General features: G+C 56.2%; 1 protein-coding gene and 1 long non-coding RNA gene across 5 annotated transcripts in view; both read right to left on the reverse strand.

The window, feature by feature from the left end:
- LOC122388272 (epsin-1-like) overlaps positions 1-26,454 on the reverse strand; it is a 64,701-nt gene that overhangs the window by 30,687 nt on the left and 7,560 nt on the right. For all 3 annotated transcript variants that reach the window (XM_043379198.1, XM_043379197.1, XM_043379199.1), the window contains exons 2-6: positions 18,216-18,319; positions 16,498-16,608; positions 7,524-7,703; positions 6,321-6,455; positions 1,084-1,113 (exon numbers count right to left, since the gene is read on the reverse strand). In XM_043379198.1, the coding sequence (XP_043235133.1) occupies positions 1,084-1,113; positions 6,321-6,455; positions 7,524-7,703; positions 16,498-16,608; positions 18,216-18,284 (525 nt within the window). In that variant the 5' untranslated portion in view covers positions 18,285-18,319. The remainder of the gene's footprint in view (positions 1-1,083; positions 1,114-6,320; positions 6,456-7,523; positions 7,704-16,497; positions 16,609-18,215; positions 18,320-26,454) is intronic.
- LOC122388274 lies at positions 9,095-10,638 on the reverse strand. Of its 2 annotated transcripts, XR_006257765.1 has the most exons (3): positions 10,302-10,638; positions 9,664-9,916; positions 9,095-9,454 (listed from the first exon to the last, which is right to left on the reverse strand). It is a non-coding gene; the product is annotated as an uncharacterized LOC122388274 (long non-coding RNA). The 2 variants fall into 2 exon arrangements; XR_006257764.1 differs by lacking the exon at positions 10,302-10,638 and having other exon boundaries at positions 9,664-10,104.

Below are 26,454 nucleotides of genomic sequence, written 5' to 3' on the forward strand. Positions count from 1 at the left end.
CGGCAATGCGTCTGGTCGTTCTCCGAGTTACCGTACTACACGAAATGGGAGATGTCTGTCACTGGCGGACTGTGTCCTCTGCGCAGTGTCAATAACTGCACTGACTAAATCAGCGCCCCTCAGCAGGCGCCTGCCAGGCCCGCTGACCTCACCCCCACCACACAGTGCGTGCCGCGCCTCCCAGGCCCGCTGACCTCACCCCCACCACACAGTGCGTGCCGCGCCTCCCAGGCCCGCTGAACTCAGTCTCACCACACAGTGCGTGCCCACCCTCCGCTCTCAGGTCCCTCCACCCAGTGCCAGGTCCCTACACCCAGTGCCAGGCCCCTACACCCAGTGTCAGGTTCCTACACCCAGTGTCAGGGTTCATACACCCAGTGTTAGGGTCCCTACACCCAGTGTTAGGGTCCCAACACACCCAGTGTCAGGTCCTTACACCCATTGTGAGGTCCCTTCACCCAGTGCCAGGTCCCTACACCCATTGTGAGGTCCCTGCACCCAGTGTCAGGGTCCCCACACCCCGTCGACGTTCCCCGGCCACGTGCTGGCCGTGCGGCACCCTGTACACGGTATGATGTACCCTGTACAGGGCCGGTGCCAGTGCTGGAAATGAGGCCGCTTTCTGGTCCCGGCGTTTTATTCTCCGGGTGGATTACCCCCGTTCAGCGTTTAGCCTTTCGGGACCCACTCAGGGTCGCGGTTGTTTTCGCCGCTCGCCCCAGTCGAGATGCAAAGTTAATAGTCACACGAAGCTTATTTAGGGCCAGCCAAACCAGCTTAGTCTGGAGATAATGTTAAGTGTATGCATGTAGATGAAAGAAAAATGTTTTATAAAATCGATTAATTTCGAATTCGCATTTTCAGAGGCCCCAAATAAACTTCGTGTGACTATCAACTTTGCATTTCGAAAGGGCCGAGCGGCGAAAACAACCGCGGCTCTGAGCGGGTCCCGAAAGGCTAAGCGCTAGACGGGGTTAATCCACCCGGAGAATAAAAGGCCGGGACCAGAAAGCGGCCTCATTTCCAGCACTGGCCGGTGCCGTGTACCCTGTACCCTGTACAGGCCGGCAGCGCGTTCCTCACCTCGCCCGGGCTGGTCGGAGACATGGCGTCCTGTAAGCAGAGAGGGCGGGGAGTCGGCAAGGACGCCGGGCCCACACACAGGCCGACAGCACAGCACAGCACAGCACGGCACGGCACAGCACAGCACAGCACGGCACGGCACACAGGGCGGCTGTGGCACACACGGCGGTTGCACAGGCGGTGCAGACGGGGACACAGTGCGCCGAGCGGCGGCGGTCTCTGAACGGCGGACGGTGGGTGAGGGGGTGGGGGGTCGGCCGCCGCGGACTGGCAGACGGGGACAGGCGGCGGGTCAGTGAACTCACTGACACAGGCACTGAGCTGCAGCGGGGCGGGGGCACTGCAACGGTGGACAGGGGACAGGGCACTGGAGGCGGTGGACGCTGGTTTGGGGCGGTGGACGGTGGACGGTGGACGGTGGACGGTGGACGGGGGCGGTGGACGGGGGACGAGGGGGGGGGGGGAACGGTGGACGGGGAACGATAGAATGTGGCCAGCCCAGCAGCCCCGGGACAGCGCTGGCCACCACCGCGGACGGCTGAGGGGCTCTGGTGGCCAGATCAGACAGGACAGACGCCGCACCGTGGGGACTTTTGCGATCCTAGCACGACACAAGTGGCAAATACGAATTACGAGTATTTTGATTTCCATTTTCCTTATATCCTTTCTTCGCAGAATTGTCCAGTGTATCCGAATCCGACCTTAAATTGCTTTAAAAGTGATGACTTACACATCAAAATACGTCAAAAAGTGAAGAGTTGCGCTGACTAGCATCGTGCTCCTAGGATAAGGCGGAAAATTACATGACAACGGAACGCCTGCTCACTCGTTTAATCAAGCACCAATTCGATATTGCGACATGTTTTTATAATATGTATTTAATGAGGAATATGAGCATATGCATGAAAAGTTCGAAAAATAATCCAAAGGCATGTTTTTTTTAATGAAATACAAAAAAATATAATACGCCACTTGTCTCGGAGATTTGACTCGGCAAATCATAGCCTTACAAAGTGAGTTACGCGGTGTTACGTGTGGAAACACATATGAAAATATTATCCCCTAAATTCTGCATTGGAATCAACTCGTATCTTTTGCCTAATTTTGCCCAAACAGCTACTACGAGACGATGTCGCGTGGGTCCCAGCGTTCCGCCGCGCTGCCCGGAGGCGCGGCGCGGTCAGCTGACTGCGGCGTACCGCCGCAGGAGTAAACTCGTGCTAGCAGGGGCAACGCCCCCACAGTGCGCCGCCGGCAGGGACAGGCGGCCTCAGAAGGGACACTGGCAGACAGGGACAGGCGCCTCGGACGGGCGACATTGGCAGACAGGGACAGGCGGCCTCAGAAGGGCCATTGGCAGACAGGGACAGGCGGCCTCAGAAGGGACACTGGCAGACAGGGACAGGCGCCTCGGACGGGCGACATTGGCAGACAGGGACAGGCGGCCTCAGAAGGGCCATTGGCAGACAGGGACGGGCGGCCTCAGAAGGGCCATTGGCAGACAGGGACAGGCGGCCTCAGAAGGGCCATTGGCAGACAGGGACAGGCGGCCTCAGAAGGGCCATTGGCAGACAGGGACAGGCGGCCTCAGAAGGGCCATTGGCAGACAGGGACAGGCGGCCTCAGAAGGGCCATTGGCAGACAGGGACAGGCGGCCTCAGAAGGGCCATTGGCAGACAGGGACGGGCGGCCTCAGAAGGGACATTGGCAGACAGGGACAGGCGGCCTCAGAAGGGCCATTGGCAGACAGGGACAGGCGGCCTCAGAAGGGCCATTGGCAGACAGGGACAGGCGGCCTCAGAAGGGCCATTGGCAGACAGGGACAGGCGGCCTCAGAAGGGCCATTGGCAGACAGGGACAGGCGGCCTCAGAAGAGACATTGGCAGACAGGGACAGGCGGCCTCAGAAGGGCCATTGGCAGACAGGGACAGGCGGCCTCAGAAGAGACATTGGCAGACAGGGACAGGCGGCTTCAGACGGGCGACATTGGCAGACAGGAACAGGCGGCCTCAGAAGGGCCATTGGCAGACAGGGACGGGCGGCCTCAGAAGGGACACTGGCAGACAGGGACAGGCGGCCTCAGAAGGGCCATTGGCAGACAGGGACAGGCGCCTCGGACGGGCGACATTGGCAGACAGGGACAGGCGGCCTCAGAAGGGCCATTGGCAGACAGGGACAGGCGGCCTCAGAAGGGCCATTGGCAGACAGGGACAGGCGGCCTCAGAAGGGCCATTGGCAGACAGGGACAGGCGGCCTCAGAAGGGACATTGGCAGACAGGGACAGGCGGCCTCAGAAGGGCCATTGGCAGACAGGGACAGGCGGCCTCAGAAGGGACATTGGCAGACAGGGACGGGCGGCCTCAGAAGGGACATTGGCAGACAGGGACAGGCGGCCTCAGAAGGGCCATTGGCAGACAGGGACAGGCGGCCTCAGAAGGGACACTGGCAGACAGGGACAGGCGGCCTCAGAAGGGCCATTGGCAGACAGGGACAGGCGCCTCGGACGGGCGACATTGGCAGACAGGGACAGGCGGCCTCAGAAGGGCCATTGGCAGACAGGGACAGGCGGCCTCAGAAGGGACATTGGCAGACAGGGACGGGTGGCCTCAGAAGGGCCATTGGCAGACAGGGACAGGCGGCCTCAGAAGGGCCATTGGCAGACAGGGACAGGCGCCTCGGACGGGCGACATTGGCAGACAGGGACAGGCGGCCTCGGAAGGGACATTGGCAGACAGGGACAGGCGCCTCGGACGGGCGACATTGGCAGACAGGGACAGGCGGCCTCAGAAGGGACATTGGCAGACAGGGACGGGCGGCCTCAGAAGGGACATTGGCAGACAGGGACGGGCGGCCTCAGAAGGGACATTGGCAGACAGGGACAGGCGGCCTCAGAAGGGCCATTGGCAGACAGGGACAGGCGGCCTCAGAAGGGACACTGGCAGACAGGGACAGGCGGCCTCAGAAGGGCCATTGGCAGACAGGGACAGGCGCCTCGGACGGGCGACATTGGCAGACAGGGACAGGCGGCCTCAGAAGGGCCATTGGCAGACAGGGACAGGCGGCCTCAGAAGGGACATTGGCAGACAGGGACGGGTGGCCTCAGAAGGGCCATTGGCAGACAGGGACAGGCGGCCTCAGAAGGGCCATTGGCAGACAGGGACAGGCGCCTCGGACGGGCGACATTGGCAGACAGGGACAGGCGGCCTCGGAAGGGACATTGGCAGACAGGGACAGGCGCCTCGGACGGGCGACATTGGCAGACAGGGACAGGCGGCCTCAGAAGGGACATTGGCAGACAGGGACGGGCGGCCTCAGAAGGGACATTGGCAGACAGGGACAGGCGGCCTCAGAAGGGCCATTGGCAGACAGGGACAGGCGGCCTCAGAAGGGACATTGACAGACAGGGACAGGCGGCCTCAGAAGGGCCATTGGCAGACAGGGACAGGCGGCCTCAGAAGGGACACTGGCAGACAGGGACAGGCGGCCTCAGAAGGGCCATTGGCAGACAGGGACAGGCGCCTCGGACGGGCGACATTGGCAGACAGGGACAGGCGGCCTCAGAAGGGCCATTGGCAGACAGGGACAGGCGGCCTCAGAAGGGACATTGGCAGACAGGGACGGGCGGCCTCAGAAGGGACATTGGCAGACAGGGACGGGCGGCCTCAGAAGGGCCATTGGCAGACAGGGACAGGCGGCCTCAGAAGGGCCATTGGCAGACAGGGACAGGCGCCTCGGACGGGCGACATTGGCAGACAGGGACGGGCGGCCTCAGAAGGGCCATTGGCAGACAGGGACAGGCGGCCTCAGAAGGGACATTGGCAGACAGGGACAGGCGCCTCGGACGGGCGACATTGGCAGACAGGGACAGGCGGCCTCAGAAGGGCCATTGGCAGACAGGGACAGGCGGCCTCAGAAGGGACATTGGCAGACAGGGACGGGCGGCCTCAGAAGGGCCATTGGCAGACAGGGACAGGCGGCCTCAGAAGGGCCATTGGCAGACAGGGACAGGCGCCTCAGAAGGGCCATTGGCAGACAGGGACAGGCGACACTGGCAGACAGGGACGGGCGCCTCGGACGGGCCATATCTGGCGGCCTCGGACGGGCGACATTGGCAGACAGGGACAGGCGGCCTCAGAAGGGACATTGGCAGACAGGGACAGGCGGCCTCAGAAGGGCCATTGGCAGACAGGGACAGGCGGCCTCAGAAGGGACATTGGCAGACAGGGACAGGCGGCCTCAGAAGGGCCATTGGCAGACAGGGACAGGCGCCTCGGACGGGCGACATTGGCAGACAGGGACAGGCGGCCTCAGAAGGGCCATTGGCAGACAGGGACAGGCGGCCTCAGAAGGGACATTGGCAGACAGGGACGGGTGGCCTCAGAAGGGCCATTGGCAGACAGGGACAGGCGGCCTCAGAAGGGCCATTGGCAGACAGGGACAGGCGCCTCGGACGGGCGACATTGGCAGACAGGGACGGGCGGCCTCAGAAGGGACATTGGCAGACAGGGACAGGCGGCCTCAGAAGGGCCATTGGCAGACAGGGACAGGCGGCCTCAGAAGGGACACTGGCAGACAGGGACAGGCGGCCTCAGAAGGGCCATTGGCAGACAGGGACAGGCGCCTCGGACGGGCGACATTGGCAGACAGGGACAGGCGGCCTCAGAAGGGCCATTGGCAGACAGGGACAGGCGGCCTCAGAAGGGACATTGGCAGACAGGGACGGGCGGCCTCAGAAGGGACATTGGCAGACAGGGACGGGCGGCCTCAGAAGGGCCATTGGCAGACAGGGACAGGCGGCCTCAGAAGGGCCATTGGCAGACAGGGACAGGCGCCTCGGACGGGCGACATTGGCAGACAGGGACGGGCGGCCTCAGAAGGGCCATTGGCAGACAGGGACAGGCGGCCTCAGAAGGGACATTGGCAGACAGGGACAGGCGCCTCGGACGGGCGACATTGGCAGACAGGGACAGGCGGCCTCAGAAGGGCCATTGGCAGACAGGGACAGGCGGCGGTACGGCGCTGTTCGCAGATCAGCATCCATCCAGCATTAGTGGCAGCAGTACCGTTAGAAGGCAACAGCTGAGGCAAGTGTAACAACTGTGCGCCTGACCAAACAGTCTGTTATGTAGGTCGCGGTGCGTTGGAATAAACCTCAAACAATAGTGAGGTTTGTAAACAAATAGAACTTAACAGTTCAGAGAACTGCAGAGGGCCCCTTTCACCTCCCCCCCTCTCACCGCGGCGCCGGCGCTCTGGCTGCTCTCCAGGAAGCGGTCGCGCGCCTTGAGCGCCCTCTGCCGCTCCTGAGCCAGCCTCTCGTCGTCCTGCAGCAGCGACACCAGCTGCTTGGCGCGCTCACGGATCGCGCGACCCTGCACAGCGTAGAGCGCACAGGGCAGCGGTCAGCGGTCAGTTACATTACAGCAGTCAGATGGCAGGGGTCAGGAGTCAGGTCAGAAGTCAGTTACAGCAGTCAGATGGCAGGGGTCAGGAGTTAGGTCAGAAGTCAGTCACAGCAGTCAGATGGCAGGGACCAGGTCGGCTGTCAGCAGTCAGAGGGTTCAATCATCTTTCAGTCATCATAGTCACGCATCAGATTTGAAGTGAATTTATTTGTTATTACGGAGCGAGCGAAGCGAGCGGAGTCTTACGTAGAATAACGGAAATTTCTGAGTATGAGCGGCCGGCCGGCCGGCCGGCCGGCCGTGGTCACGATTCTGCGACGCTTATATCTCAGCAACCACTTGACCGATTTATATGCGGTAATTTTTGTAGGGTAGCTTCATTCCTTCTACCAAGTATTGGACTATTCCCGATGCATGTGGGTGACCCCTTATGCACGTGCCACGTGCAAAACGAAGAGGTGTCACTTTTGTAATTGTTGCAATATCTCGGTAACTACTTGGCCGATTGCGCTGAAAGTTGGCATTCAGGTAGGCACCCACTAGGCAATGCAAATCCATGTGCCTGAGTTGGGGTGCTGCTGCACGTGCGCACGTGCAGGGGTCGATTCCAGATCTCGAGAACGGCTGGACCGATGGCGCTCAAATTTGGTACATGGCTAGGGACCGGTTAGAAGGGTGCCGTGCAAAAGTCAGTTGGGACCCATTTTGCACGTGCGCACGTGCAGGGTGCCGCTTCCAGATCTCGAGAACGGCTGGGCCGATTGTGCTCAAATTTGGTACATCGCTAGAGATCGGTTAGTAGGGTGCCGTGCACAAGTCAGCTGGAGGTACCCCCTCGAAATTTCGCACGTGCAAGGCTCACCCTCTCGCTCGCTCCGTTAGTCGCCCCAAAAGGCGTTATACTGGTTTACTATATTTCGACTGATGAAGCTCCATGCACTATGTATACAGTGTGAGATTCAGGACAGGTCCCGGCCCGCCCCCGACTGTCCCGTCTCCCCTCCCGACTGTCCCGTCCCGCCGGGCGCCACCCACGTGGTCCGTGTTCTCCTCGTAGTGCTGGAAGTCCTTCAGAGTCTCGATGGCGAATATATTCTCGCGGCACTGCTGGGCCACCCGCTCGTTGCCCGTTTTGATCAGGTAGTCCATCAGCACGAGCGCCTTGTACACGTGCCGCCAGTTCTTGCCGTGGTCGTTCAGACGTCTCCAGATCATCTGACAGGCACAGAGGGGGGGGGGCGATCAGAGAGGGTGCAGAGATGTCACCTGGGGGGGATCAGCGGGGGGGGGCAGAGAGTAGACACGGGACGGTCACCCGGGGGGAGTGGGGGTGGGGGTGGGAGGGAGAGTATATGAGCACGCGCGAACGAGCGGTCGGCGACCGAAAGATAACGACGCTGCCTTCAGCCGGTGACACCGGCGGCCGCACCAACAGCAGGCCAGGCGCCGGAGGTTAGCAGTCTGACAACGGGACACTCAAACAGGAAAGGCGGCCAGTTGCCGAACATGATGCTGAAATAACCAAACAGGAAATATTTCAGATAAATATGAAATGCTTGTGTGCGTCAACGTTGTCATGATAAAACGCGACCAAACGAGCACAGCCACTGGAGATAACCCGACTGAAGATCGGCCCTGGTGACATTGTAGGGCCGCAGATCCGCCCACCGCGAGACAGAGCCTCCAATCAGCCCCCTCCAAAGTCATATGGCAGCATGGGCGTGACTTTTCCTACTAGCCCATAGGGTTGCGTGTTAAAATGCGACTTTTCGCGCTCGGTTTTCAAGGTTTCGTAGTGTGGGCATCCACATACAAAGTATGTCAAAAGATAGCTACAACATTTTTATTTCCATTTTTGGGATGAAAAGTTCAAGCCCATCCAACCGTTTTCGAGATATTCGTCCATATATGACCCCATGTTTTTGATACATCGGAAGGTCCTGTGTTCGAATCTCGGACAGACCAAAACTTTTATCGTTAATGCGCGGCAAACCATTGCTGCAAAGTAAAGTAGGGGTGAGCGCGCTGGTGATGGAGGGCTGTAAGTTGGCATACCTGACCTTTGATTCAAGCCGGATTTTGTGACACCAACCTCATTTTCAGGTCAGGTCAGGTCACTGACCTATGACGTCATAAGTGAACCTCTGCACGGTCTCAAAAACGTCGTAACATAGCAACTCCATCAATTCAAGGAGATCTATCACAGGTAGATGAAACTTGCAGAACTTATCAAACTCCCTTATTCTCATAAGTCGTTAACTTCGGATTTCTCCTAAGGGTCACCTAACGTCAGGTCGGCCAGGTGATCTGGCAATTATAAGCCGATGGGGGGGGGGGATATAAAGACAGTTATTTTGGCGCTGACAGTGATCTTAGACGGAAAACACACAAATAGACTCAGAAAGACCTGCCAAATTGAATAACGTGCAACTTGACCTCATCATGAGGTAATGACCTGACCTGACCTTGGAGGGAGGTCAACGTCCTAAATTGACCTCACCCATACAAAAAGCATATCATTCGACGTGGCTGAGCATGACGAACACGATGGTGTCAAAATTGCAGCTCTGATACCATTTTAGGCGACCACCGAACAATCCACTTCCTGATATGCCAATGCTTTTATTATCTAAAGACGATGAACACTGAACATTCTCATATATGCAAACATGCCACCAGAGTAAGTGGTTCCCAATCGTACATACTACACGTTCCACACATCACACTACCGCTCGTAATTGCAATGCAAACAAGCTTTGGCTCGTTGGAAATAAACTTTGGCATTGGAAGATGTCACGGTGTTACACTAAACATTGACCACAATTAGATATCAGGTATCAATATCAGTAACATTCAGCTCATCCTCAACACATAACAATCAGACGGAGAACACTACCTACAGTAAACCTCAAAGAGGTTTTGGCCATGGTAGGCAATGAGGCATAGCTGCGAGCAAGATCTTCGATCTGAGAAAACATGAAGATGAAATTACATGCGTCACACTTGCAATAAAAACAAACTAAAGTGATACTTATCTTTTAAAAATCAGGATGAAAGAACATGAACCTATTTGAAAACATAACAAGCATTATCAGAGGAATAATGCATGGTTATTTAAAATGTCTGTTAATATTAAGGTAGTGGACAGGATCTTAGAATGGTCGAGAGATGTTACCTTCAGAAGGGTTTCCTTTCGTGGTCACACATTATTGATGTTAACAAATGAACACCGGGTGGTGCACACCCTGAAAGTCACATTGTCTATGTTGAAAACTAGGCTTCCTTCCTATTCAGATTAAGACAGTTGATGGCACCTTTGGTTAGCTTTGTTCAAGGAAGCATTCATTTTGCCAGTGTCGGTAGGGCAACCTTGCTACATATAGGAATCTTGAGCCAGGCACAGCATATGTAGTAGTGCATGTCTTGTCCTGAAAAAGGATCAGAGATATATGGCTAAGGAAGTCATGAATGGAATTGACTCAGGCTGCTCTGAGGATGATTGACCACAAAGACATGGCTATTGTGAAAGCCCTGAAATAACTTATGAACTGGTGTGTTTTGAGTGAAGTGGAATATCAAGAACAGCATTAAAAAAGAAAAATTAAAAATTGACCTAAAAATTTTCCATGTTTAGTTTCAATCACCTAAATCTTACGCGTTTTCATACAAACTTAAAATACCAAGAAATTGCACAATTATCACTAACATGTGGCAACAAATGCTTCTTTCTACTTACTATCCACTTTCATGGATGCAGGATGCATGTGTTTTGATTTCATTATCTGCAGCAACACAGTTGTACGAGGTGCTTACACAAAGTATTATGTTATATGTTGATGTTATTCAGCTGGAGCCTGGGACAGTGGTATTGTATTGTTAAGTTTGTTCAAAACCAATGTCCCAAAATTTGCCAGTTTTGGGTGGGAAGTGACATCCAACTGAAATCAATTTTCCACTTTCATCTCCAATTTTCAAGAACAATTTTTCACTCTGAAATAAAATTTTGGGACACTGTTCACTGTTCATAACACCAGCTTCATTTCTTAGTAATGATAGCTTTCAGAAGACTTCAGTCATCCTTCATCAGCCTGTCAGGGCTCTAAAAATACATACAAACGAGTAGCGACCAACATAGAAAAGACAATACACAAATGTCATACGAAAGCTGCCATTGCAAATACATAAAGCCGGTGTACGCAATCTTTGCAATACGATTATACCAAATATGCTCACAGATAAGTCGAAAGGTGTCGCCATGCATCACAATTGATAAAATTCCTTGAAACTTCTTTTTTAACACATTGCTACGCAACAGTGAAAGAATGAGAAAGCATGAGGCTGGCCCACCACCCAGTCAAGGACAGCAGTTTGCAAATTTGTACGCAGTTACTCAGAAAGGCCTTTGTTCACACAATTCCATGCATAATGAAGAGCCAATTTTTTAATGCACACGATAGTTATTAAATACTTAGCCAGCACAATTTGTAAGTCTTTAAATGTAGGGAAAACACCATGGAACCGCGTGAAACCACAGGCCGCCTTGTGTATAAATATGAAGCGCAATGTATTGAAACACGAGCGCCAGCTGCGCCGCGCTTCAGCGCAGCCATATCCTAGGATAATTTTCGGTATATAGTAAAAGCTCCCAGTTCTAGTTGTTTTGCTAGATGATATAGTATAATTCTAGTATATACTAGGAAAAACTTTGGAGTACCCGACTCTTTAGTGCCCTGCCTCCAATCACCCGAGTCAGTGTCGGCGTGCAGCAGTCGCCCCAGTGTCCTCCTCGTGTTCGTCATTCTCCCTGCTCCGCTCACATGGGACGCCAGCCGCACTACACCTCCTCCCCCCCCCCCCCCCCAGCCAGCCGGTGACCGGCCCGGCCCCGGGTGCCTGTGGCGACCTTGGCCGGCCGGTGCGGCGCGGCGGCTGAATCTCAATGACCGCTCCACCGGCACCGCTGCGGCCGGGACACTGTCCGCAGTGTCGGACACCGGGACACTGTCCGCAGTGTCGGACACCGGGACACTGTCCGCAGTGTAGGACACCGGGACACTGTCCGCAGTGTAGGTCACCGGGACACTGTCCGCAGTGTAGGACACCGGGACACTGTCCGCAGTGTCGGACACCGGGATACTGTCCGCAGTGTCCGCAGTGTCGGACACCGGGACACTGTCCGCAGTGTCCGGACACAACGACACTGTCCGCAGTGTAGGACACCGGTCCGGCCGGGATGCGGCCCGCGGCGGCGGCCACGGCCTGCGCCCGCTGTGCACCACCGGCTCCACCAGGCGCAGCGCTCCGGGCGCGGCGGCCGGCTCCCGGCGCTCGGCTCATCAATGGCCTGCCAGGCGCGCGCCGCCGCGCGGGCTGGGTCACTCAGGCGGCGGGGCGGGGCGGGGCGGGGACGGAGCCGGGCCCGGCCAGATCCGCGCCGCCACAGGGCCGCCGGCAGACGCCGCACCGGCCGTCACTGAGTAGTAGGTAAATCAGTGAGCGACACGGGATACAACACGGACTTCGGTCCGAGGCTGGCCAAGGTCAATTTTCTTTGAGAGGATTAGAAAGAAAGCTACTGCTCAAGAAAATGTTGAAACAGAAACGAAAAGATAAACAGCATACAAAAATATATTTTAAGATGTGTAATTTTGTTGTATTGCGGGCGCTGCGGAGGGCACACGCGTCCTCCGCTGCCGCCACCCCTGGGATACACCGGTGGTTGTGGGGTGGGGTGGCTCCGGTCGCCGGCACGGCAGGCTGAGGGAACCGTGCTCAACTGACAACTCTTTTCACTCATATTGACCCAGCCGGCCATGGTCTCTGTGGGGTTCGGCTCTTCGCCTCTCGTCCACACTGAATATCCGTTCTGGATCGGGGACCGCTGGTCCACACTGAGTTCCCATTCCGGACTGAGCAGTGAGCGGCGTCCGGAGTGTGATCAAAGCGTATCATTTTTTCCGCTGAACAATATTGAGACAACTGCTCCTGGCGACTGGGCCTCCTCACCCCGTCACCCGTTCCCCGTCACCTGTCCCAGTTACTGTCCCAGTCACTGTCTCACTGTCCCAGTCACTGTCTCACTGTCCCAGGCTGTCTCAGTCCCTGTCTCACTGTCCCAGGCTGTCCCAGTCACTATCTCACTGTCCCAGACTGTCCCAGTCACTCTCACTGTCCCAGGCTGTCCCAGTCCCTGTCTCACTGTCCCAGTCACTGTCGCACTGTCCCAGGCTGTCCCAGTCACTTTCTCCTGTCCCAGGCTGTCCCAGGCTGTCCCAGTCACTGTCTCAGGCTGTCCCAGTGCCTGTCTCACTGTCCAAGGCTGTCCCAGTCACTGTCTCACTGTCCCAGGCTGTCCCAGTCACTGTCTCACTGTCCCAGGCTGTCCCAGTCACTGTCTCACTGTTCCAGGCTGTCCCACTCACTGTCTCACTGTCCAGTCACTGTCTCACTGTCCCAGTCACTGTCTCACTGTCACAGTCACTGTCTCACTGTCCCAGTCACTGTCTCACTGTCCCAGTCACTGTCTCACTGTCCCAGTCACTGTCTCACTGTCCAGTCACTGTCTCACTGTCCAGCCCCTGTCCCAGTCCCTGTCCCAGGCTGTCCCTGTCCCTGTCTCACTGTCCCAGGCTGTCCCAGTCACTCTCACTGTCCCAGGCTGTCCCAGTCACTGTCTCACTATCCCAGGCTGTCCCAGTCACTGTCTCACTGTCCCAGTCACTGTCTCACTGTCCCAGTCACTGTCTCGCTGTCCCAGGCTGTCCCAGTCACTGTCTCACTGTCCCAGGCTGTCCCCGTCACCTGTCCCAGACTGTCCCAGTCCCTGTCCCGGTCACTGTCTCACTGTCCCAGGCTGTCCCAGTCACTGTCTCCTGTCCCACTTACCCACTTACCGTGCTACTATCCATGTGACCGTCCCAGTATCAGTTACGATCCCTGTCCCAGTCACCCTCTTCGTCACAATGACGGTCCCAAAGTTCAACTCCTACAACCCTAGTGACGGTCCCTCTGTCCCAGTCGCTGCCGCCATATCCCAGGGGCTGCCCAGTAGCTGTCCCAGGGGCTGCCCCAGTAGCTGTCCCAGGGGCTGCCCCAGTAGCTGTCCCAGGCGCTGCCCCAGTAGCTGTCCCAGTGACTGTGGGTAGCGCCGGACACGCGGCCGGTGTGATGTCGCGTGCCGGCCGCACCATTACATATACTCACACTATATGCCCACACAGACCCTAGGCCTGCAGCGGCCCAAAGGTCAGCGGCGCGGCGCACCGGCCATCAGCTGAGAGCGCCGCCGGCCGGCCGGCGCGATACACTATCGGACAGGGACGCTACAGAGACGGTTCGAGTTCTGAGTCACACAGACCGGGTCTGACGGACAGAGCGGTCTGACAGACCGGGTCTGGCGGACAGAGCGGTCTGACAGACCGGGTCTGGCGGACAGAGCGGTCTGGCAGAGCGGGTCTGACAGTACAGAGACGGTCCGAGTTCTGAGTCACACATACCGGGTCTGACAGTACAGAGACGGCCCGAATTATGAGTCACACAGACCGGGTCTGACGGACAGAGCGGGTCCGAGTTCTGAGTCACACAGACCGGGTCTGACGGACAGAGCGGGTCTGACGGATATGACGGGTCTGGCGGACAGAGCGAGCGGACAGAGCGGTCTGACAGAGCGGTCTGACAGACCGGGTCTGGCGGACAGAGCGAGCTGACAGAGACAGAGCGGTCCGTCAGAGCGAAACCTAGCCAATCTTCTACGGTGTACAGGGTTCACATTGCTCTGCACATCCGGGCAGTGTTTCACCGACGCTGCCAGCACACGTGGCAATTTGGGTTTCCATGGAAACATCAACAAGCCCATAGCTTAACCCTCGCCGGCCGAGGGGGGGGGGCGGGTGCCGCCCCCCCCCCATAGGTTTTTTTCGCGATAGCTCCGAACACGCTGGCGATAGAGAGCTGAAACTTGGCATACCTGACCTTTGATCCAAGCCGCATCTTTTGACACCAACCGCATTTTTGGGTCAGGTCAGGTCACTGACCTATGACGTCATAAGTGAACCTCTGCACGGTCTTCAGATGTCGCAACTTCGCAACGCCCTCACTGCCAGAGGAGATGTCACAGGGAAATGAAACTTGCAGGATCTAGTATCCATTATGAGACCCACAACTTGTATATCTCGGATTTTTCCTAAAGGTCATATGAGGTCAGGTCATTTTCGTGACCTCACCATTATAAGTCAATGGGGAAAAATGAAAACTGCTATTCTGGCACCGGGAACGATCTCCAACTATCTCAAGCAGACAGAATCGTGATTTGATGCACTCCTTGCAAGGTTAGATGCGTCACTTTTGCAATGTTGACCTTGCGTGACGTCATTTATGACGTCATCAAGGTCATATTAGTTTTTCGTCAATAACTCTTGATCAAATTGAGCTAGCGAGTCGGGAAAGCCACCAATGGACTCAGGAAGACCTGCCGAATCGAATGATATGCGACATGACCTCTTTCGACCAACTTCGTGACCTGGGGGTGCTGACCTGACCTTGACCTGAGAACAACACCCCAAGTTGACCTGACCCGGACAAAAAGTATATCATTCGACGCGCCTGAGCGAGATGAACACGATGCTGCCAAAATCGGCGCTCTGCGGCCGTTTTTTGCGAAGTTATTCACCAAAAACTGAACCGTACCTTGGGGCACTTGACCTGACCTCAGAGGTCACCGGTTGACCTAGGACCTTAAAATCGGGTACCAATCTCTGCGTCTCGTAACGGCGCACACGCTCGCTTTTTTCCGCGACGCGCTAGCTCCACCAGGGGCGAAACGGCGAGGGGGGGGTCGTACCCGCCCCCCCCCCCCCTCGGCCGGCGCGTATGTAGAAAACCAATAGGTCCGGCGAGGGTTAATGGGTGATCGATGCAAGAAAATGTTGGCAAAACACAATCTACCTAAATAGGTACGGATTTCGGTATAAGAGACTAAAAAATCTAGGAATTACCCACACCGTCTAACACAGTAGCCAAACGAGCATAGAGGAACGGAAACAATTCCATTAGGAGTGTGCCCAACCGGGCGCCGACGGGCCGGCCTCGGCCTGCCCCGGCCTGCCGGCGGATCCCCTCCCCCTCCCCCCCCCGTCCCGTCCCGCGCCGTCAGTCGCGGCTCACCTCAGCCCACCGGCCGCCATCGCATAGGGCTTCCGTGCGTCAGTCTCCTGGAACCACCCCTCGCCTCCCCTCCCCGTCCCCAGCCCGAGTTACCCCCTCCCGCCTCCCCAGCCTCAGCTACCCCCTCCCGCCTCCCCAGCCTCAGCTACCCCGTCCCCAGCCCAAGTTACCCCCTCCTGCCTCCCCAGCCTCAGCTACCCCCTACCCAGCCCGAGTTATCCTTCCACATCCTCAGCTACCCCTCCCGCCTCCCCAGCCTCAGCTACCCCTCCCGCCTCCCCAGCCTCAGCTACCCCCTCCCCAGCCCGAGTTATCCCCTCCCGCCTCCCCAGCCTCAGCTACCCCCTCCCCAGCCCGAGTTATCCCTCCCGCCTCCCCAGCCTCAGCTACCCCCTACCCAGCCCGAGTTACCCCCTCCACATCCTCACTCCTCAGCTACCCCTCCCGCCTCCCCAGCCTCAGTTACCCCCTCCACGTCCTAAGCTACCCCTCCCGCCTCACCAGCCTCAGCTACCCCCTCCACATCCTCAGCTACCCCTCCCCAGCCTCAGCTACCCCTCCCCAGCCTCAGCTACCCCTCCCCAGCCTCAGCTACCCCCTCCCCAGCCTCAGCTATCCCTCCCTAGGCTCAGTTACCCTCTCCACGTCCTCACCTACCCCTCCCCAGCCTCAGTTACCCCTCCCCAGCCTCAGCTACCCCTCCCCTACCTCAATTACATCCTACCACCCTTAGGAAACCCCTCTCCAGCCTCAGATACCCCTAAGCAGGCTGATTCGCCCCATCCACAGGCCGCCAGCTGCACGTGTCTGAGGCCCGGGAGCCCCGCCCGTCTGTCCGGTCACTGACCTGCATGATATCGGTGAAGGCCACCATGTTGTGGCTGTACTCGGCGATCTGCGACATCAGAGTCGACGACGGACCCCACGGGTCGTTGGACGTCGCCTCGCGCACCTTAACCTGCCAACACCGGCAGTGCGTCAGCGACCACGGCACCGGCAGCCGGTCAGCAGTCAGCACCGGCAGTCAGTCAGCACCGGCAGTCAGTCAGCAGTCAGCACCGGCAGGCAGTCAGCAGTCAGCACCGGCAGTCAGTCAGCACCGGCAGTCAGTCAGCACCGGCAGTCAGTCAGCAATCAGCACCGGCAGTCAGTCAGCAGTCAGCACCGGCAGTCAGTCAGCAGTCAGCACCGGCAGTCAGTCAGCAGTTAGCACCGGCAGGCAGTCGGCAGTCAGCACCGGCAGTCAGTCAGCGACCACGGCACCGTGGACGCTGACCGGTTGCCGGTGCTGTGCACGAAACAAATCTGAATATCCCGGAAGCCGGATATGGGTGACCTAAGGCCAGGTCAATTTTGCGACCTCTCCGCTGTAAGTTAATGGGATAAAATTGAACTGAGGCCAGTTTTACCTACATAAAAATTGCCAGCTTCGGATATATTTCGCCAAAATGTACCCTAAAATTTCGCCAACCACGCAAAAGAAATGGCCAGTAATGTGAAAATAATGTAAGCCAGCATGACTAAAATATTTTCACATCATCAGTTATTTTTGGGCGAGGTTGGATTAAATTGTGGGAGACTAGTTAATATTCAAAATACCTGCAGTCGGCGACTTTTTTGTTGGTGTAAATGGCCTCCGCTCTTCTTTTGAACGAAAGTCGTACTAAGCACTCAAACATCTGTATAACGGTAAACATGACGCACTGAATCGGAAAACTGCACCCGTGGCCCCTTTTTATTCCCCTGAGGTCATCTCAGGTCATGAAAGGTCTCCAGGAGTTAGTGACAACTTTTGATGGACATATTATAGCTAAAGCGATGCATGGTGCATCATAAAACGATCTATTGGCTGTGGATTTCCGGTGCCGGCCGGTTGCGGAGCGTGGCGGCAGCGGGTCTGGTCAGTCAGCAGTCAGTGGTCTGGCGGCAGCGGGTCTGGTCAGTCAGCAGTCAGTGGTCTGGCGGCGGCGGGTCTCGTCAGTCAGCAGTCAGTGGTCTGGCGGCGGCGGGTCTCGTCAGTCAGCAGTCAGTGGTCTGGCGGCGGCGGGTCTCGTCAGTCAGCAGTCAGTGGTCTGGCGGCAGCGGGTCTGGTCAGTCAGCAGTCAGTGGTCTGGCGGCAGCGGGTCTGGTCAGTCAGCAGTCAGTGGTCTGGCGGCGGCGGGTCTCGTCAGTCAGCAGTCAGTGGTCTGGCGGCGGCGGGTCTCGTCAGTCAGCAGTCAGTGGTCTGGCGGCGGCGGGTCTCGTCAGTCAGCAGTCAGTGGTCTGGCGGCAGCGGGTCTGGTCAGTCAGCAGTCAGTGGTCTGGCGGCAGCGGGTCTGGTCAGTCAGCAGTCAGTGGTCTGGCGGCAGCGGGTCTCGTCAGTCAGCAGTCAGTGGTCTGGCGGCAGCGGGTCTGGTCAGTCAGCAGTCAGTGGTCTGGCGGCGGCGGGTCTGGTCAGTCAGCAGTCAGTGGTCTGGCGGCAGCGGGTCTGGTCAGTCAGCAGTCAGTGGTCTGGCGGCAGCGGGTCCGGTGGTGAGCGGCTGCTCCCGGCGCGCGCCCCGGTGGCTGCCGCACGTCACTCCGTACCTGGGCGTCCGTGTAGTTGTGGACCACATTGCGGACGTTCCTCCGCACCTGCCGCACGCCGGCGTTCATGCTGAGCAGTCTCCGGGGGCCAGCTCACCGCGCACCTGAAACACCAGCTCGGACTCAGGGACACCGCCAGTGTCGGACTCAGGGACACCGCCAGTGTCGGGCTCGGACTCAGGGACGCCGCCAGTGTCGGGCTCGGGGACACCGCCAGTGTCGGGCTCGGACTCAGGGACGCCGCCAGTGACGGGCTCGGGGACACCGCCAGTGTCGGGCTCGGACTCAGGGACGCCGCCAGTGACGGGCTCGGGGACACCGCCAGTGTCGGGCTCGGGGACGCCGCCAGTGTCGGGCTCGGGGACACCGCCAGTGTCGGGCTCGGGCTCGGGGACACCGCCAGTGTCGGGCTCGGGGACACCGCCAGTGTCGGGCTCAGGGACACCGCCAGTGACGGGCTCGGGGACACCGCCAGTGTCGGGCTCGGGGACACCGCCAGTGTCGGGCTCGGGCTCGGGGACACCGCCAGTGTCGGGCTCAGGGACGCCGCCAGTGTCGGGATCGGGGAAACCGCCAGTGTCGGGGTCAGGGACACCGCCAGTGTCGGGCTCAGGGACACCGCCAGTGTCGGGCTCGGGCTCGGGGACACCGCCAGTGACGGGCTCGGGGACGCCGCCAGTGTCGGGCTCGGGCTCGGGGACACCGCCAGTGTCGGGATCGGGGAAACCGCCAGTGTCGGGCTCGGGGACACCGCCAGTGTCGGGCTCGGGCTCGGGGACACCGCCAGTGTCGGGCTCGGGCTCGGGGACACCGCCAGTGTCGGGCTCGGGGACACCGCCAGTGTCGGGCTCGGGGACACCGCACAGCTCCAAGGCATGGACTACAGCTGGTCAATGCAGCAGGTCTAAAAGGAATCAGGTGATTGGCACCAGAAATGCCAAAAATAAAGTAAACCTGTATATATATACATAAACAGGATCATATTCAGAAATGCAAAAATAAAGTAAACCTGTATATATATACATAAACAGGATCATATTATCAGTTGGATGCCCCTTCCATGATTTTCTATTCAACAGCTGAGCGTAGGATCTCTCATGGGTACCCTCTGAAACTGACAAAAAGTAATAAATACCAGTAACTTACTAGAAATGGCATACAATATAATGTTGAATAGACTTTTAAGTTCTATGAGAGATAGACAATAACAGCAGAAGATTAAAACAAAGGTTTTGCACCCAGATGTGTCAGGGAGCTGGGAGCCAGAGCCAGATAATATCAAACTGCTTTGGCTTTATTCCTGAGCATTTACTATTGGCATAATTTCATTCCACAAATTCACACTGCTCCAGTCATATTGCAGGATTCTAGTAGTAAATTGACAAAGACCATGTGTGTCCTTCAACATGTGTGTCCTTCTCTGACCATGTGTGTCCTTCTGTGTCCTTCTGTGACCATGTGTCTCCTTCTGTGTCCTTAAACACGAAACATGTAGGCATGATGTAATACTATTCCATGATGCATGCACAGTAGGCATCAGTAGGCAGAGCAGGGCAGAGAGCTTCCAACATATAACATCTTGGCAGAATATTTTGATGCAGAATGGCATGACAGCTTTTCGTGAGTCTGCTTATTTTGCTTCTCAATGCGGAGCACCAAGCGATTGAGTTGTGGCGTGTTTCTTCCTTGCAGGGATGTAATTAGGTAGGTGATTGCCGTGTTTTGCTGCTCTGCAGAATATTTTGCCAGTGTTTACTGTTTCACAAAATATTTTGCCAAACCAGGTTTGCGACGTGACCAGAGGGGTGATGTCACACTGGGAGGATTTTCTGACGGTGTGAAACAGAGCCCTTACATCAGCAGCCTCATTCAAAGCCGGACTAGAAAAAAAGCAAACAGCTATGATGACATTAAAATTAGTGAGTAGTCATCATGGGGTGTTGCTAGCAGTAAGACTCCTCAGCCCTTGATAGGTCTGTTCTCATGGCTACTACAACCATCTCCAACATGCGACCAACTGGACATTGGGCGCATGAGCTTCTTTAACTTTTTAGGGACCACTACCTCACTCAACACGTGCTATCCCCAACGAGATACCGCCCTGGACAGACGCCGCACGTCCTGGACCTCGTGCTGACCAACGAGGAAGACATGGTCCTCGACCTCCGCAGCCAGCCGCCACTCGGCAGTAGCGACCACGTTGTCCTGCCGTTCACCCTGCGGTGTTACGCTGAAGACGAGCAAGTGGCAACACTGAAACCGGCCCTCCACCACGGCGACTATGTGGCGATGGTTCAAATGGCGCGAGAGGCGACCTGGCCTGTCTCTGATGGCTGCACTGTTGACCAACACTACCGAGCGTTTCAAGAAATCCTGGACAGCATCTGCGAGCGCGGCATCCCTTTTGTGGAAGAGATACCTACTTATCCAAGATACCCTGGACTACTGCCGATTCTCTCGAACCAGGAACCAGCTGAAGGGACTGGTTAGACGACGTCGCAGGAATTTTGAGCGACAACTGGTGGAGAACCTGCCGGAAAACCCGAAGGCATTTTGGCGTTATGTGCACTCCCGCCTGACCACCAGAACAAGAGTGGACGACCTCGTCACTGGGAATGGGTATATGGCGTGCACGGACGCAGCTAAAGCCAGGGCTCTGGCGGAAGCTTACAGCAGTGTGTACTGCTGGGATGAAGACCCGGCTGACGTTCCAGCTATGAATCCCCAGTATGGAGGTCCAACGCTGGAGGAGCTGCGGGTGACGCCGGAGCAAGTGGAGGGTAAACTCCGCGACCTACGCCCGGCAGCATCACCAGGCCCTGACGCGGTCCATCCCAAGGTATTGCGCGAGCTGGCTGCCCCCCTGTGTGGTCCATTGGCAGACCTCTTCAACCACTCCTTGGCAGACAGAAGAGTCCCAAGAGATTGGAAGCTAGGCCAAGTTGTCCCCATTTATAAAAAGGGACCTCGCAGCGATCCTTCCAATTACCGTCCTGTCAGCCTGACGTCCGTGACGGCGAAAAAGTTGGAGTTGCTCGTGCGTGACGCCCTGTTCGAGCACATGACAGTGACAGGCCAGCTAAGTGAATGCCAGCACGGCTTCCGCCCGGGGCGCTCCTGCGCAACGCAGCTTCTCAGCACACTCGAGGAGTGGACTTGGCTGATGGAGGAGGGCGAGCCGGTTGACGTCGCCTACTTGGACTTCCGAAGCGCCTTCGATTCGGTGCCTCACCTGCGTCTTCTGCAGAAGCTCCACGACATGGACATTAGGGGACCCCTCCTCCAGTGGCTTCGCTCATTCATGACAGAGAGGAAGCAAAGGGTCACTGTCAACGGCAGCTTCTCGGACTGGGCCGCAGTCGGCAGCGGTATCCCGCAGGGCACAGTTCTGGGACCAGTGCTCTTCATCGCTTTTGTCAACGACCTACCTGGCTGCGTTGAGAGCGCATGCAAGCTCTTCGCTGATGATACGAAGGTGTACGTCGGAGCGGGCACCGAGATCGGTCGTAAAAGGTTCCAGCAGGATTTGGACGCCCCGGCGGCCTGGTCTCGGAAGTGGAAGCTGCCGTTCAACCCATCCAAGTGCACAGTGCTTCACCTGGGCAGCCAAAACGTGCGAGCGGAGTACACGATCGAAGGTGCTGCATTGAAGACTGTTGACACGGAAAGAGACTTGGGAGTCCACATGGACAGACTGCTTAAATTCAGGGAGCATGCGGTGACCGCCATTGGCAAGGCCAACATAATCCTCGGCCTGATCAAGCACAGCTTCGTCCACATCGACTCCAAGACACTTTCTCTGCTGTACAAGACGATGGTTCACCCGCACCTAGCCCGCACCCCGCTGGGCTATTCAGCCATACGCGCCCCGCTGGGGGAGGGGGGGGGGCAGATTCTGCCTCCCAGTCTAACTTCCGAACCGATGGTCGCAGAAAGACGGGGAAAACGGCAATCGAAAGCTCTCAACAAGGCGGATCTTAAGAGCCCAATTTGTTTTGCTTAAGTAGGTCAGAGGTCAGGTCAAGGTCAGGTCAAGGGTACAAAATGCAAGTTTCTACAGCATCGGCCTTGCACCGTAGTTGCCGAAGAATGGACGGAGACTGATTGCCCAAAACGTGTTCTTAGGCTACCAAGACAATATTCGTTGCATAAAATATCATTTAAAGGTCAAGGTCAACGTCAGGTCAGGTCAGGTCACCAAAACAAAATATAGAAAAGGACATGTGCGACACATGTTTCATGGGTCATTTTATTCATAGAATTCAATAGGCACACTCAATAAGTGATATGGACCACATCTGGATGAATTTCAGGTCGAGGTCAGGTCAAGGTCAGGTCAAGTGAGGTCAAATTTTGAAGTTGGTTGTTAACCCGGCAGGTGGTGGGCCTCCCAGCCACCTTCCGCGCGAGGGGGGGGGGGATTTTTTTGCCCCCCGTATCTCCGAAACTACTGGACGGATCCGGAAAATTCAAACGGCGTTCGATAGCCCTGTCAAATTTGTCGAGGGAAACCAAATTTCATTGACCTCGGGGTCACCGATGACGTCACAAGTCAGGTCAAAGATAAAATGTGTCAACGTTCACGGGTCTTCTAGGGAAAGCACTATAACACCGAGTAAAACGCATTTTGTCGAAAATCAGCGATAGGGCGTCAGTTGTCTGGTACATATGTTGCTATTAGAGGTCACTGGTCATACCAGGTCAGGTCACAGGTCAGGTCACCAAGGGTCACCAAGGGTCACCACATGAACCCAACTTTACTAAGGTTGTGCGGTGCATGTTTTACGGCAAATTTTTAATTTCCAACTGAATGGTGTTAATTATAAGATCATCAGGTACGGTTTAGGTCACTTTCTGGTGGAAGTCAGGTCAAGGTCAGGTCAAAAATGTCAAATTTCAAAGTTGCTAGTTTTGCATAAAATGGGTATTGATTCGATGCAGCTCGTTACGGGGAGTCTAACTGTGGTCTTTGTTTTGCGCCACGAGGTCTAAAATTGCCAAAAATTGAGTTTGAAAATTTGACGTAATCAATTTTGAACAGTTTTTTCGCTATAACTTAGCGAAAAAAAGAGGTATCGATCTCAAATTTGGTACGTAGATAGAAGGCGGTAGGGACTATCACATATATTCCGTTTTTTTCGAATTTAAAAAAAAAAAAACTTAATGGATTTTCGGCTATCATATTCAAAAAATCTATTTTTTATTTTTGGGGGTCAAAATCAAAAATTTTCAAAAATCCGAGATAGCAGTTTTGTAGCCCTTTTGATTCCACACCTTTTATGTCGAAACATTTTTCTGTATCTCTAAAGCTGTAGGCCTGACAGCTCTTCCCGCGAAACCTTTTTTTGGGTCGAAAATGGCAAAAATGACGTCACTCTGACGTCATTAGCGGCCAACCTATCATAGCCTTTGGAAAAATTTTTGGTCACCATGTGCGCTAGCTGCTCCCGGGAGGGTACTGAGAGTTTGGTGACGATCGGCGCAGCGGTTCTCGAGATATATTGAAAAAACTAAAGGGGGGGGGCAAAAAAATGCCCCCCCCACCGCCTGGAAGGTTAAGGGCGAAAGCGTTTTGAAGGGCCTATCGAATGAGTTGTTGCGCGAAGCTATAGCTCTTTGGTTCATGAGTTATACGGTTATTTGTGAAAAATATAAAAACAAGAATTTTTTCCGTCGTAATCTTGTCTTTGTATTTATCATATTTTATCATAATTCCATCTTCAATGACCTCAGCAATGACCTAATCGAAAAATGACTTCTACGATTCTGAAGCATCCTACAGCTATCCGTTGCTTTTCTCGTCTTTCTAGCCTTCTTAAATTATGATCGGGTTTGGCCAATATCCCCCCCCCCCATGGCTGATTGCGCGCGTTAGAGAGCTATCGAACCCACTTTCAGCGCGCTATAGCTTTATATGTCCTCGGGTGTCGAAATAGGCGAAACTCTTCCTTCGATGAACATGATGACGTGGGCTTTGGTCTGAACTGCAACATGACTGAAGTAATTTCTCCATGATTTTCGACGCTCTTTAGAAAGCCGCCTACCGCCGCACTTGTCGCTACGTGACCCTGGCCTGGAGTCAGGTTAGAAGGGAATATTCAAACACCCCTCAGGGGCGTAAAACTGGAAAGCCTGGGGCCCTGCTCTGCGGGGCGCGGTCGAACTAGGCTAGAGCCAGTTTGGGATATGTACATACAAGCCCACGTAAAGCCCTCAAGAATCTGCATAGAGCACAGGCCTTCCAAGACTTGGGGGTTTAGATATCGACAATCGACACGGTCTTTTGAGACCTGCGTGGTGGCTATCAGAGGTCGGTGGGACCCTCAAAAGCCGGTGCAGGAGCATCAGGTGTCAGTTTGGAGCCATCATGGACCGGTGTAGGGTCCTGATGAATACCTAGGCGTCAAACCCCTAGATGTCGGGGATGGGGACGGGCGGTGAGGCAGGCACAGGCCTGAGGAGAAGAGGAATTTTCAGATGTCGGCTTGGCATCTTAAGGGCCCTGCATGGCTTTCTCAGAGGCTGACATACCGTACTGCGGGACCTCCATGAGCCTCAAAAACCTCTAGGGCCCCCTCACGCTTGGGGTAGGCTTCCGAAGCATAAAATCTCTGAGTCTTGAGATGGGCCCATTAGACATGAACTGGGCCATCAATATACATGTGGTGAGTTGACCTATATCAAACATGATAGTGGCTCAATCAGGATTGGGATAGGCCCTCTTAGACCCAGACCAGGCACGGAGTACGGACCCTCCCACACATAGGATGATCCTTTCATTCCTGGGATGAGTCTTCTCAGGCCTGAACTGGGCCCTCCCCGACCTGAAATGGGAAGAGCGACAAGCGGCGAGACGGGCTGTGACAGCCGAAGATCCCTCATCCAAGACGCGCTGGATCAATGCTAAGAAGCGTGCAGCAGAGGTGGAGGCACGAGTCTCTCGAGAGTCCTTCCGAGAATTCGTCACCACTGAGCTGAACCGCCCGTCCAGCGTCGGTCGAGTCTCCCGAATGCTCAAGAAGTGGGAGGGAGGAGGAGATGACGAACACCGGGACGGCGAAGCGATGAAGGCTGGTGACCGACTTCTCGTCTCCGCCGAGGCAAAGGCGAACGCCTTTGCACATCAATATGCCACTGTCTCGAGGCAAGTGAGGAGTCCCAAGATAGACCGAGCGGCGCGGGAGCGGCTGAACCGGATAGACCGACACACATGCTCCGAGTGTCAGAACGACCGCACCGGGTGCTGCTCGGCCTTCACTGAAGAGGAACTCGCTCAAGCCATCCACAAGACACAACTTCGCAAGTCCCCCGGCCCCGATGGCATCACACCTGAAATGCTTAGGCACATTGGTCCGGTGGCCCGGAGCGCACTGCTCCACCTCATCAACCAGTCATGGAAGACAGGAGTGGTCCCCCAAGAGTGGCGCTCGGCAACCGTGGTACCGATACCGAAAGCAGCGAAGGATAAGAGGCTCCTGTCAAGTTACCGGCCAATTGCCCTCACCAGTTGTGTAGGGAAACTCGCCGAGCGGATGCTACTCCCCCGGCTGGAGTTCCTGGCCGAAGAGCGCCGACTCACCCCCCCCCCCCCCCGAACAAGTGGGGTTCAGAGCAGGAAGATCGGCGGAGGACAGTATCGGGAGACTTGTGCAAGACGTGCAAGACGGATGGCAGAAGCCAAAGAGAGACAAACGGTCAAAACGCCAGGACGGAGAGTCAGCACAGAAATTCCTCCTGACAGCCATCGACTTCAGTAGAGCGTATGACGTCGTGGACCACAAGTTACTGCGTCTGAAACTCCTCGAGAGCGGCCTCCCCCTCTGCCTTGTCCGGTGGGTATGGGGATGGTTACGCGACAGAAGAGCGAGGGTCGAAGTTCAAGGAGCCCTCTCCAAGTCGAGGATGTTCCGCGCCGGGCTGCCCCAGGGCAGTGTTCTGTCGCCCTACTTGTTCCTGTTGTGGGCGGCAGACCTGGCCGAGGCCCTCCGAGCGCCGGGCACCTCCCCCTACATACATGTATGTATACGCCGACGACACGGCAATTTTATGCTCGGACAACACCATTGAGGTGGCGAGAGGTCGAGCGCAGACAGCGGCAGACGCCCTCGTCGCGTGGGCTCACCACAACAAGATGCTGGTCGCCGGGGAGAAAACCCAACTACTGGTGCTCTCCCAGAACGCCCGAGACGCCGCCCGAGGCACCATCAAGGTGGCAGGAAAGACGGTGCAGGCGAAAGAC

This window comes from Amphibalanus amphitrite, unplaced genomic scaffold, assembly GCF_019059575.1.
Source record: "Amphibalanus amphitrite isolate SeventyFive unplaced genomic scaffold, NRLGWU_Aamphi_draft 000316F_arrow, whole genome shotgun sequence".
In the NCBI taxonomy this organism is placed as follows: domain Eukaryota; kingdom Metazoa; phylum Arthropoda; class Thecostraca; order Balanomorpha; family Balanidae; genus Amphibalanus; species Amphibalanus amphitrite.